We start from the raw sequence: 14,555 nt of genomic DNA on the forward strand, positions 1-14,555 counted from the left end.
GGTTTTTACTTTTCAAACTTCAAAAACTATTGGAGTCAATGAAAATCAAACTACTATTTGTACAAATGTTTATTCGGCCTTTTTTATTATTATTTTATAGGTCTTGTAGAAATTTGCCTGATGCATCCCCTTGATGTAGTGAAAACAAGGTAAGATTCTGCTTGAACAGGTTTTGTTGACACTGGAAGATACCCAAATTAGGAGCTGTCAAAAAATAAAATGCTAGAACTTTTCCAAGTAAGATAACTTGTGCCTTTAATAGCATTTATATTTACTTACCTGTATCTACAGCATTTCACAGATGGAATTTGAACAGCATGACATATTCCTGATTAGAGGTCATCTAAAGGTGTTAAATCTGTTTTATGACATGTATTTTTAATGTTGTAACAAAATCCTATAACATGAAGAGGGCTACAGTAAAATTCGCTTACTATATGTATCATCTGAAGTAATGCTTTTATATGTAATTGGGAAATACCATATTGCCTCCAAAATAATTTTCACAGATTTTTGAGACCTGATAAAAATAATAAAATAAGGTGTTCCATATTCTTTCTATAAGCTAAGTAACTTTATGCTTTTATCTTTTCTTATCTTTTTATCTGTGTCTCTCTTCTTTTTTGAGTATTTGTGCTTATGTGAGTATAAATGATTAAGTGACCTGGAAAATTTGGTCAAATGAGGTTTTTTAATGCTGATTATCGAGATGGAAAAAGAATAGTTGTGTTTCTAGTTTCTTGAATATATTCTTGCTTTTCTATGCTTTTTAGTTTCCATATCAATTCATAAGTTACTGTTACCATACATGAAAAACAACCGAGAATGCAGAAGCATACAATAAGGAGGAGAAAACTTTTCATGCCATGTGTGTAACACGCAATGCCAATAATTACCATATACTTCTCCTGGAGCTGTATGTAGGTCTCAGTCATGTAGGGGTAAAAGCTTCCCTGGGAGATGAATAAGCCCCAAACAAGAGGACAGCTGTTTTTCTCTGGAATATGCTTGAAGCAGTCAATTATGACTTGGGATTCTAGTTCCAGTTAGCCAATGTGTGAGCTTGTTATGGATGTATTTTTGGCTTCTGTTTAAATCACGTTCTGGGGTTTGCCTAAGACCTTGAGATACACTTTTCTGCAGCTTGCATTTTGCAGAAGGAGGCCCTCTGTCTGTGGTGGTTGCCCAACACCAGAGGACGGTAATGCAGGCTCCATCGGCATTAACTGCTGCTGAGGTGCTGTAGGTACTCCTCGGGGCTTGGAGTTTGCTCAGGCAGTTCTTCTGTATGCCTTCATAATATGGGATATGTTGATTCATATAGAAACAATACACTTGGTAGTTTCAACAGTCCTCTCTGACCCTCCAAGTACCACTGAGACCTTGCTATTAAAACAAGATTTACATAAAAAGATTGAAATTAAAGATTCAGAAACAACAGGGTACAAGCAAAAGAAATACAAGAGCAAATTTAAAAGAAAAAAATCTGTCTTGCTTTGCTGTCCTGTGGTCCTCATGGGATGTGCTTTAGTGACATCATTTTGGCACGTTGTGCTATAACTCACTTATAGCTCAAGCTTTTGGTGTTACCTCTTCCTGTTTTCCTCTTTGTACTAAACCAGGAGTCATGTTCTTCTGTAGTATAAATGTAGCATCAGTGATTTACTTCTCATGTCTTTGGTGCCTTTGAGACTGTCATCCTACACATCCTCATGACTCCAGTCATGGCTGAAAGAACTTAATACATATCCTTAAAATCCCTCATGATTTAGGACATGCCACGTATCATATATCATAAAAAGCATTATTTGCACATCTGTTCTGATAAACTGGCAATCAACAGATGTACTTTCAGCTTTCTGATAGAAAGCACGCATACAGTGGACTCTCAGAATACACGGACAGATTTTGCCATTTTTATTCCAGATTTTACTGGTTTTGTCATACTTTTAGTAGTGAAAATGCTAATCAGATCTGAATCTGAAATTGAAAGCATTACCAAGTGTATGGGGATCTTCGTGAAGCTGTATCAATATGAAAAAAAAGATAATAAAAATTAGGAACCCTTTAAATGTGAAATCTGAGTCCATAAACAGTGGAATTAAAGAAGAAAGCAGGAAAAAATGAAAGAACAGTAGGTGTGCAGGAGAAATCAGATTATGGATCATGGTGAAACCAAGGGGCTGAATCAAGTAAAAAAGCCATTAAGCAAATGTCTTCATTGGAAGAAACTTCACGTGAAGTTAACTCAACTCTTCCGCTGAGTTAGCTGCAACTCTTTGCAGAAGTGGGCAGCACCCAAATGATAGTTATTCTGTGTTTTGTTGATGCAGATGTATTCAGAGATATTACACAGATTTTGTAGTAACTTTTCTGCTGATCTTAGCAGATGTTAGTACTTGAAAATACTTACATTTTGAAAGCCAATGACAAAACCAAGAATAGAATATCCTTTGATCTCAGCCATCATTCCATTCTATGTTCCTAACATCATGCCACTTCCTTTCATTTTGTAATGATCCAGATTTGCTGTAGCAGATTAATTCTTTGATGGCCTTGGAGAAGTTCAAATGAAACATTGTTTTTAATTCTGAACTTTGGATTTAGAATGTTTTCTAATAAGTTTTCATTTACTTTATCCCTTCATTGCAGTGCCTCTAAGCACTGCAGTGCACTTTTGCTTTTCCAGCATGGTATTGATAGTCTGTCATTTCCTAATCACTTCCAGCTATTACAGTTTTGGTGGTTTCTTTGGGGCTTTTTTCCTTACAGTTAGGTAAAAAGATGTATAAAAGCACCATTTGTTGCTTAATTTTTATGGTGTTTTGAGTTTCCTGCCTTTTTTCTATAAAGTGTTTGTTTGGTGGAAAGAGTCCTGTGGCCTTTTCAAATTAGTGGAATCTTATTTGATCTAAGTTAGCATTTTGAAGGAGTTTAGAGAAGATGCCAAAAGTTCACATCTAGTGGACTGGTGGCTTCGCATCTTCGCTTCATTGATTTTTTTTGTGGGTGTATGTTTTTAATAAAAAATTGGAGAAAAGAAAGTTCCTGTCAGAAATTACTTTGAAACCCTGGAAAATGGTTTGGCTCTTTTGTGACAACATTTTGCAATATCTTTTCTGTGTTTCGTAATTTTCTATTATTCTACAGTAACAATGCTAGACTTGTTTATCTCCGCACATCAAGGGAAGAAAATATATATATAAAAATGCATGTTTATAAACTATAGACAAGCCAAATGCTTAATGGAGTGTTTTTTGCTAAATGTAGATTTGAAAATAATTTTATTTTGTTATCTATTAGAACACCAAAGACCATTACTTTAAGAAATTCATGTGAGTGAGCTAGCTAGATGGAGATAACTATGATCCATTCGTTTAGCTCTATGAATCCCACTTATTCTTTGAAATAAAACTCTTGTCTCATTTACAAGATATATTGGTATAGTTTCTGATGAGAGACTATTAAAAAAAATGTGCTAAGCTTTTAATGTCTCAGTGTAACAGAGACTCTGTTAGGTGTTTTATTTATCAGTTACCCTTATGACAAATTTAGCCATCTGTAGATTAAATAAAGTACTGAATCCCTGTTCTTGTCCTCCTAAGTACAAGTTTTACAGAATTTGGTAAGGGTGTATATGTGAGCAGGGAGAGCAAGAGCAAGTAAGTGTTTTTTGGTACAGATATAGTCAAGACACAGAAAGTCTACTTTTTGATTAAGAAACCTAGATGATCTTTCTTTGCTGGAAAGTGAGGAGAAAAGTGTCTTAGTCTGAATAAAGAATTGGTTTTGCTTACTTTGGGCTCTTTTTTGGGTCTTAAGTGCAATGCAGGCTGTAATGTCATTTTCATCCATCAGACTTACCAAAGAATGACAAAAGGGTATGCTAGATCATGATACTCAGGACAAGACATGGTCATATAAGTTACTTTTTAAAATTAAAAATAGTAAAGTGCTTTTCCAGCTACAGTTTATCCTTTGTGTCCTAGTGGCATATGTTTTGGCTTAAGCAAATGTACAAAATTCAGAACTTAATAATGTTTTGTTGTTGGAAAATTAATACTTGTGCAACAGCCCACAGGTGTAGTTGGTGAGTGAAAGGGAGAGAATTACAGGGAGCTGACTGAAGTCAAGGGAAAACTGATGTTGTTTGAGGGATCAGTCAAGCCTGACTGATAACTGGAAGATGTTACTGTGGTCTGTCTGATAGCTCCAGGTTGTCTTCTGGTGTGGTCCTATAGCCTTGAACAGCTTGAAGTTTCAGGGAAAAAAATGTTCATTTTTTTTAATTTCTCTGCTACTGGATTGCTGGCATAAAACTGACATTTTCAGGAGCTTGATAACCTCCGAACTACATGTGCTAACATACAATTTTCCTTGCTATTACATTTTAGCATCTCAAAAAATGCATGCAACCAAGAGTGATGTTACAAAATTAGAACTATGACTAGAAATAAAATTTTGGCTAATATTTTCTCAGGTTTATAAATTGATTACCTTTACATGTGACTTCTCTTTTTCATTGATTATCATCAATATTTATACAGGTGAATTTTAGTGACTCCACTGTTCTTGAAAACAAATTTCAAAGTTGCCCGTGCAAGTATTCATACAAACTGTGAAACATATATTGAAGTAGAAATAGTCATTTTGGGTGTAACTTGGTATTGTGTAGTTAGGAGATGGAAACCATAATTTGTAACTTTTTTTACCAGTTGTCTACATGACAGAATTTAATAGAAAACACATATGAAGAAATGTATGATTAAGTGCTTTCAAGTAATAGAGAAAAAATAATAAGACATCACCAAAAACTTTCAAATACATAACACATCTGAAAAGATTTGTGTATGAAAGTCCTGTGAACTGGAAAAATGTTATGTGGATGAGATGAATCATTTACTTATCTCTTTCATTTTGGCAGTAAGTTAAGATCGCTATACATTTTGAGACAAATATTTGAAAGAAAGGTGGTTTCTGTCATGCAGACATACAAAATTGTGCTCCAGATCTGTGTTGACTTCAGTGAAGATCAATTAGTTCAAACCACTTGAGGATTAAGGTTTTTTTACTTCCAGACAATTCAAAGAGTGGTAAATGTTATCATAAGCCAGCTACCATCTAAAGGACTTGGAGAAAGTATAGTTTATTATTTTATCAGGACAATCATCAGGGTAACTTGTGTCCTAACAAATTAAACATATATTCAACAGGCAATGTCTTAATACTTCTCTGGATAATTCAAATAATGACAGTTCCAGATGATTTTAGTTTTTTTGCTTTTTATTTAAACAATCTCTTCCATTTTCAGACGTAATTGTGTCTTCATAACATAGCCTCACATTGGGATGGGTGTGCAATTTGTAAAACAATGCCTAAGAGAGACACAGGAGGCATTCTTTCGAAAGCATTTGCTTCAATTTATCAGGAGAATAAGTTAATAAGTATAGCTTGTTTTCCTGATCAACCTGGCAGAATGTGGGGAAGATGCAGTCCATGTTGCTTCTACTTTAACGCCTTTTTACACAGTTCAGCGTTAGATCAGAATCTTCATGTCAACAGACTTTCCATCTTATGTGTGATCCAGAATATCAGCATTAAAAAAATGAGGCCAATAATTCACCTTAGAAACTTTGGAGAAAGTTTTCATCTAGTCATGATAGAGATTTTATGGTTTGCCACTCTTTCTGCAAAAATCTAGACCAACATCATGGATCTAAAGCCCCAAAGTTAGAAAATAATTTGGGATCTAAGTCCAGATGTGGACTGTGCATTACAGACCCATTTCTAGTTAGCAACTGTTCTGCTGATTTGTGTGCGTGTTTATCCATTTTGTTCCTTTGTTCCAATTCTGTCATTTTGGTCTTATTAAAAAAGTTCAGCTTACTACATATGTTTCCGATCTCATTCCATCTGTTGTTTTGCAAGAGCTACTTCCTTTATAGCATTAATTCCTCTTTGATTTCTGGTCTTTTTTGTCTGAGTGAGCAGTAGTGGAGCCTGTTTCTGAAAAACGTTGGTTTAAGGAAGAGTTCATTGTCCTTGTACAACGTTACCATTTCCAAATGACCATAGCTCACTTGGTTCGCATCAGGCCATGTTAAGTTCATGTTACTTGATGCAAACTGCTCTAGTTAGATTCGTAACAGTTTTAAGCAGAAAATAGTCTTCCTGTCCTGGGAAAATTATCAGGATACCGAGCAATTCTGTATTGGAATGAACAGTTGAATTCTCAGAAGACTGTTAGAAAAACAACGAGTCTTGGCCAATGAAACTCTTCATTTAATTAATTTTGAATTTTGTAAGTTTTCACTTCCATTTCTTTTTTTCCTTTTTTTAACTACTTATAAGTAATTTTCAACTAGGAAAACAGAAGTTTTGGGTTGAAAATGTAGAGAAAAACATCCATGGTCATCTAAAAGAAGTGTATAAAAATGGATTGAAACTGATCGTTTCGTGAGAAATGTCAGTTGGTTTTTTTTTTTTTCATTTTGAGGAAAAAAAAATAGTAAAAATAATCCCTGACCAACTCAACTTAATGTCCTTATTTCAACCAAATGTCAAGGCTTTTCTCTGGGATTAGTTTTACTTGATTTATCAGTGGCCTTTGGCACAATTGTTCATAGGGTTTGTGTGCATATTGTAGCATGTACTCTGGTTTTGGTATTTGAATTTCAGCATTGAAATACTTTGAATATTTCCTTACAGATCCAAGTTTTGTATAATAAGAACTTATCTCAAGTTTACAGTAATTTGGATGTGGATGTGATCCAGGGCTCTGTAATTTGCCCTTTGTTTTCCTTCTACGTGCAATCTGTTAGGAATTAATAAGGGCACACGGGCTAATAATTCCTGCTAGATATACTATTCCAATTTAAATCCTTCCCTGAATTAAAGAACAATATTGATGTGCACTGTTAAACAGATGCTCTGATTTGCAGCACTGGTCAAAGTGATTTCTGTTCGTATGTGCTTTTTTTTTGTATTCATAGGCGTACTATATGTATATTTTATAAAGAGTGTCAAGATCCTTTGGGATAAAAGGAACTGTATAAATGCAGCTTCATCATCTCCTCATGTGATACTGTGTTATTTGAGATCAAACAGCAGAACCGCTTAATAATATCCCTATTTCAAATCAGTGTAGATTTTTGTAAAAACTGTAACATACATTGTTTCTTGATTTTAGAATAATGTTATCCCTTCTTTGATAGAAACTGAATTAGTGCATCGTCAAATCAGACTGCCAGAGATCTCTTTTCTCAAGCTTTTCCTCAATTTCAATTAAGCATTCTGCCATTTACTCTGTTTTTTTAATGAATAGTAGGTGCTTTTTTAAACAACTGAAATACCATAAAATAATAATCTCCATTTGACAGCATGGCATGATGATACCGTGCTTTGGGTTGCATGTTATCTGTGCGGTTTCACTGCCCATGCCAAAATTACCCTCAGTTTCTTGAGTCACTTGTGCACCGTAACAACCTGGAATTTCTAACACCCACCAAATAAGCCATGTCCACCTTCAGCGTGCTCAAGATAGAACAATAATCTCTATTTCCCTTTTAAAGAATCCTTTCCTTCTTTCTGAGGTTGTTAGGTGAATAAAATGAAATAAATGAAAACTCCAGATGCCTTATTAGCTATCTACGTACTACAGGGCTGCAGCTCTCTAGTCCCTTACACTAGAAGGAAGAGAAACGGCTCTGTGTGCAGGAAGCAAGTGTTGAGACCATCACAGGAGAACTGAGAGAGGCAGTAGTAAATGAGGGATGAGCTTTTCAGGAGAGGAAGCAAGTGGACAGTGTCCTACAGAAAGCAAAAGAGAATGAATGCCTGAGCAAGAACCAAGACTGACGAGAGGGAATGTGTGATGGTTTTCTTGCATATTTTCTTCTCAGTCCAGTAGGTGTAGAAGGTGTGTTTTGGGTTTCTGGAAGGAAGCTGGACCAAAACTGACTTGGAGTGGCCTTAGTCCTCTTCAAAATGTAGTATACAGTTTTGCTTGAAATTTTTGTTTTGGTGCGTCTTTCCATATATCCTTTTACATACCCCAAGCACAGCTCTGTCTCGTAGAACCCTTACAGATGATTCTTTGTGCAGCTGATCTGAGGAATAAATGGAAATCATGCTAAAAGACATAGTGAATATTATCCATCCTACTAGTGACAATCCTTTTGACTATGGACATTTGCAAAATGTAAACATACATTTGTTCTCTTAACAATTTTATGCTTGATATTTTGCTTTTCCTCCAATTTGGACAATGAACTAAAATAGTTAATTTCAAGTCCCTTTAATTTACATTTTGCTTTCGTTCTAATGCCATAGGACAATATTCTTTCTGTCTTTGGATTTCCAGTACTTACAAAGTTCATGTAAACATTTCCTGGCAACTATATGGGCAGAACTCATAATATGACAAGAGCCTGAGGGTTTCCCTTTTATAATCTGCATCTGTATATTTATATGTTTTAAAAATAGATGTACACAGACATATTTGGTTGTACTGCCACAGCATCTTTCTTGGTAGAGAAAGTGAAGTTTCTTCATGTTTAAGTTCTCTAGCACTGGAAAAACCTGCAGTTGGTTAGCTGTGTCCTCATGATGCAGTTGCAAGAGCGTGGTGTGGACTGCATTTTATGATTTCATGGGCTGCACATTGTGCACTCGCAGTTTAAATCCAAGAAAGCTCTGAAATTTTTCCTTCCTTTTGTTTTTATCTTAATTTTATGGAAATATTTCTTTTCATAAGCTGAGGCTACAAATAACCCGCTTCTAGACAGAATAAGCAAATGTGACAAAGGAGCTCCAAAACTGTAATTATGGAGAAGAACCATGCCATGGGTTACAGATATGACAGAATAATTCTTTTTTCATTGCACTGTCTGATGGGGAAAGGAAGAAAAGGGAGAGAACCTAGGACTAAATGCCCTCTGAAATATGCTCATTGTACTGTTGGCTGCTTCTGTAGTTAGAACCTACTAAAGAAATAAAAGACAGTGTAGAAACACTTGGATTCTCTTTGTAGTATCTCAAGATTTCCACAGATAATCAGGACATTTACAGGAGTCAGAAACCATGACCAAATCTTCATGACAAAAATGAAATTCAGTTTGAAACATTTTGGATATGTGGGTCAGCTGACAGGTCTGGAAAAATATAGCCATATTTGTACAGAAAATACCCTGTAGTATTATAGTGTGTGTTATAGTTTGTATTAAACACAATAGATGTGTTTAATTATTTTATTTGTTTAGATTCCCACAGCCTCAGGGTATGCCATTGTATTGCTGTCAAAAAAAAAAAAAAAAAAGAAATTACTGTAACTTATGGTAATGTACCTTTTTCGAGTTATGTAAATTGCCTCAGTACCTCTTATACTCTAATAGTGAGAAAGAAATAATGTTAAGAGTCTTAGCGCTCAATGTAATGTGGACTATCCTGTACATAATTTATGAATCTGATTTATTTATTTTGGACATGGGAGATCTATTTGCCTATTCATCTGCTAGTTCATGGCAGTAAGGAATGGTACCAGAACTGCTAGCATTTTATCCAGGGCTGTACTGGAGGCAGTTTAGACCACTTCAGTAGAACCAGCACTTAAAATCACAGCCAGTTCCCAAATGAGGTGTTACAGCCTGCGTCCATCATGTCCTGCCTCCTGCCACTGCTGTTACAGTGCTCAGAAATCCCCGTCCCAGTGCTGTTCAGCAGCCTCTCCTCTCCTCTCCTCTCCTCTCCTCTCCTCTCCTCTCCTCTCCTCTCCTCTCCTCTCCTCTCCTCTCCTCTCCTCTCCTCTCCTCTCCTCTCCTCTCCTCTCCTCTCCTCTCCTCTCCTCTCCTCTCCTCTCCTCTCCTGCCTCGGTTTGCTGCTTGGCCCCAAAGCACAGCTTTTGTCCAGCCTATTTTAAAGTGTGCCATGTGACAAGCTCCGTGTAATTCCCTTGGGAGGCTCCTGCATAGCCTACTGCTTCTCACAGCCAGGAAGTATTTTCTAATGATGTTCCGATATTTCCATTATGCAGTTTCATCCCTAACAACTACCTATGCCCCCTTTACTGTACATTGTTCCCCTTTCCCTTTGTTTATTCCCTTTAGACACAGTAGATGCATGGCATGCCCCCATTTTCTTTTTCCCAAGCTTAAATTAGTCTGAGAAAATGAAAGAAGCTCCTTAAATAATCTTTTCGCTATATCAATCCTGTATTTAAAATATAATGAGTCAAGTGAAACCATGAGGGATAGACTGGAATGAGAGCAAGAGCAGAAAGCAGAAAGTGGAGGGCTAGGAGGTGAGAAAGTAATGGGATTCTATTTACAAGAAAAATACGCGCTGAAAATAAGTATTTAAGAGGGGAATTGGGGAGTGGAAATGAACAGATGTTAGCACAGTTTCAAAAGGAGTCTGGAGACAAAGAAATGGGATAGTTTTTAAAATGTATGCATTCTAAAGTAATATTTTAAATAAGGATTAAGCAGCTGGGAAAGGTTACGTAGGCTATGAGTTGGAGACATCTATGGTGTATATAAGATTTTTTTAAAACAATCTAACAAAGCAGCTGGGTGAGTTATTAACAGATGTTAATGATTTGTCAGTGGTATAAAACATTAAGATCATATTCAGGGGTAGACCGTGGTCATGCCTGATTTCTCCATGGACAGAAATTTTGCGTTAGGCCACTGTCATGCCTGATTTCTGACCATGGATTGAACATGCCTGAAATAAAACAAGCAAGGAACCACTTGAAGAAGAAAAAAACATATGTTTACTTTTATTAGTATTTGGTCAGGTAGTAAAATGAGTGGGAGATAGTTTAAGTATGGCAAATCGCTATTTAATGTCTCCATTTACAATAAACAGAAAAGAAATTTTCTACCTCTTTACATATCTTTTTTTTTCTTATTTGTGTTTGAGCTAGCTTTTAGAAGCTATGGATACAAGAGAATAAAACTGTGTATGTTGGAAGCACAATGTAATTGTAGCAATGCCAATAATTCTCTCAGAGAAGTTGGCCATTAATACTGTATTTAAGTATGTCCCTAAAATAACTGCGCTAGGCCAGTAAGTGCCAAGTAAATCTATAAATAAATAAAAAGAGAGATAATATCTTTATGAACTATGCTTTTTGCATGTTTTTATGAGCAGATGCATCAGTGTGTATTCTAGGTCTAGAGGGGGTTTTGAGAAACAAGTCTTCATGTTGAGTAGGATGCAAGTAAAATACCATCTCCAAAATAATCTTGGCACAATAGAGCTGTCTTTTGAATTTATTTCTCAAGAGAGTAAAAAAAAAACCAGAAACCTAAGGAAATATTTACAAGTTTTTAGCTGCTGCAATGTTGTAGTAAGCTGATGACTCCCTGGTGAGAAGGCAGCGGGTTAGATTGTGCTTTTACAACCCAAGCTGAGCCAGGGGCAGAGCTCAGCGGCACCAGCTGAAGAGCAGCACACAGAAAGGTTTGTGCCTCAGAGGTGCTGTGACCTTCCTGGTTTTCCCTTGTCCCAGTAATGGATTGTTGATCCATAGCAGTACTAATTTCTCATAACTACAAAAGTACTGCCATTCCTTATACCTTTTTATCCATTTCCCTAAATCTGGGGCAGGGGAAAAATAGTACCTGAGTACCCCCTGTGTACTGGCTGCCATAGACATGTCTGCAGTGGAGTGGTTAGAAAGTGCCCATATGTACGTGACGTAGTTCAGGGTCTGTAACAGAGAGAAGGGAGGTACACTTTTGAGTGCTACATGTGATATGATCCATCTAGCATCTGCCCAGATGTAGCAACTTAGGTCAAGATGGTTTCTCCCAGGAGGTACATTGAATACTTCTTTCTTTAGCATGTTAGTGAGCTGAATCAACTCAGCACAAGAATCAGACAAGTGTCAGAGACAGTACAAGGGAGGAAAGAGGACAAGACAAATGGGAATTGGGTTGGGAAAAGTGCCTGTAGACAGCAGCAGGTCTTTAGATTATTCTGCTATCTCATGATACTTTTCCCTGAGTGAGTCAGCTACAAACTGGAAGGATCAAATTAAATAGTTCTGAGATTGCTAAACTGGAATTTAAGTTAGGAAAGGAAAAGCAAAATGAAAAAAACTTTTTTGACTCTTTTTCTGTCTCAGAAAGAAGTGAATGAAGGCATATTTCATTTGAAAATGTGATTCCACAACATTTTAAGCTCAATTCTTTTGGAATTACATTTGTTCCCTTGACACTTACACTGCTATACAGTGGCAGTTCAGGGAGCTGGCACAGTGAAAAACGGATCAATTAATCATTTTCTGGTTGGGTTTCTTTTTGACCAGCTTGGTTTCCTGAATTGGTTCCTTACACAATTGTGTAACAAGCAATACCAGGACAAAGAAGGGGGCAACCCAGACAGGTCATCAGTGGCAACCACCAAACTGTATGCTAACGGTATGCATGAAAGGCACGCGTGTATACACTCGCGCTGGAGTGGAGTATGATGTTACATTTAATCTGGTGAAAGGGTGAAAAGGTGGACTGACACTTAAAGAGTTAGTCCTGACCCTGGCTCCTTGCCACCCAACTCCCTTCTCTAGTGTATGTAGTATGGTCCCACCATTTCCCTTATGTCAGACCTAGCAATCACAAAACTGCAGGGAAAATTGATTCAGTTTGATGATATATCAGAAAATTAAGCTATTAAAAAGTATTTGTCTTCTAGTGGCTGCATACTGTTAGATCAGCTCTGCTGTAATGCAAAACTGCATCCTAGTCAAAGATGTATACACATTTATTTACTATGTCTCTAAGTTAAATATGAACTTTTATTTGCATGATTGCCATTTTTTCTATCTCATCTGATAGAACATACTTCACAGTGTTACATCTTCTCTTAGAATCTGAAGTCCAATTAGTATGGACAGAAATGTTCCTCTTAAGGCATCAGTTGAGTTCCACCACAGGGGGAATAAAAATAATGCAAGTATGTTAGGTAGGCAAAAGACTTTCCTAATTTAGCCATTGAAAGGTGAATTTTTAAATGAATAGCAATGCATCCTTTTCATATCTCTCTTTTCTCTTTTTCTTGCCAAATTGCTTTATTATCTCAATGATTTGACATATCTAAGAAGTGAAACAGCTCACAATTCCATTGTTATACAGATAATGCATTGTAACAGTGTATGGCATATGTCTGAGGAAATTTAGGAATATACTGAAATTTAGTTTTCAATTTCATGAGACAGGAAATTCCAATTTTGCAGTTCATTGTTGCTAAAAGGACAAGATGCTTACATGCCTCATGTCAGCAACAATCCTCCTTACACAAGCTGTAGACCTCGTTGTAGTTTCCCATGGGCCTATACAACATATCATCTAGGCGAAGACTAATTGGTCCAGTTTCTGATGAATTTGTGGATTGAATCAGCTTATTAGAAGGGTTCAGTGAGTATCAGAACTATCACAGAGAAAGGAGCAGGACCACACAGTGAAAAAGGAGTAGGAAGAGGGGAGAAGGAATTGAGGGTGAAACCTCCCTGTTTTGTTTTAGGTGAACTCTTACATCAGTTCAACTGATCATGGAACAGTTTAAGTCAGCATCAAACCATTTAAGTCATGGGTAAATTAATTTCTATTCTTCAGAATACTCATTTATTAGCTCTGCAATACTTAATTCCTGTGTCTAAATACTTTGCCAAATTTGAATGAATAAAGGATTCCTAAAGTTGCCTGTTAATAAAATTGCACAATATTGCAAAAGTTGCTTGCTGTTATTACCATGACAAATTATTGCACATTACAAAAAGCTGTTGACCTTTCTGTGAAATATGTAATTAGAGTTGAAATTTCATATTACAGCTTCAGGAGATATATAATAATTCATGGCTACTAAAAGGAGCCTCACACTCCCTCATGCCAGTCCTGCATGCAGCAGATTCAGCTCTCTAAGCTGGCCAAAAACTAATTCAATAACAACAAGAAGAAAATTTAAAACAAACAAACAAACAAACAAACAAACAAACTTGTCCAGCAAAGAGTAAGTGTAGTTGGAGAGCAAGGAATATGGAAGGAAGTAAACTGAGACCTCTCTCTCCAGGCAGTGGTGTGAGTTTTTCAGTCAGTTCTGCTGAGCAGCATGAGAAAAATGGAACATGAAGTGTTCTGCCCTAGCTAGGAAGTAAACCTGAATATACAAATAAGTATAGGGCCATATAAAAAACTTGTTCCCATAGTTAGATGCTCCCACATAGGAGAGAGCAAGGACATACTTAACAAGAAGCTCCAGAATCGTGGAACCTGGAAATACAGAGGGTATATACTTGTCATTTTGCCATACACTGGCCTGATGATCCTCTATTATTGGCAAGGACTAGGTATTAGGATGGATGGCCTTCTGATCTTTTGTCTTCTTATACGTAATATTAGGACAAAAATAACTGAGTCTAAATTCTCCTGAATATATTTAAGACCAGGAATTGTGTTTTAGGTATCTCATCAAGGTTGTGGAGCACCCTTCTAGTAGGTGCTGTGGAGGCAAAAAGCCTCCTAACTATCTTTACAATAGAGCTCAGTCACTTTCTT

At 36.5% G+C, this 14,555-nt stretch overlaps 1 protein-coding gene across 1 annotated transcript in view; it reads left to right on the plus strand.

The window, feature by feature from the left end:
• Positions 1-14,555, plus strand: part of SLC25A21 (solute carrier family 25 member 21) — a gene marked incomplete at its 3' end in the record, with an annotated part of 261,489 nt that overhangs the window by 147,491 nt on the left and 99,443 nt on the right. The window contains exon 2 of the mRNA XM_082318280.1: positions 101-149. Coding sequence (XP_082174406.1) covers positions 101-149 — 49 coding nt within the window. The remainder of the gene's footprint in view (positions 1-100; positions 150-14,555) is intronic.

Source organism: Platalea leucorodia, assembly GCF_965183815.1.
Source record: "Platalea leucorodia genome assembly, chromosome: 7".
Classification (NCBI taxonomy): domain Eukaryota; kingdom Metazoa; phylum Chordata; class Aves; order Pelecaniformes; family Threskiornithidae; genus Platalea; species Platalea leucorodia.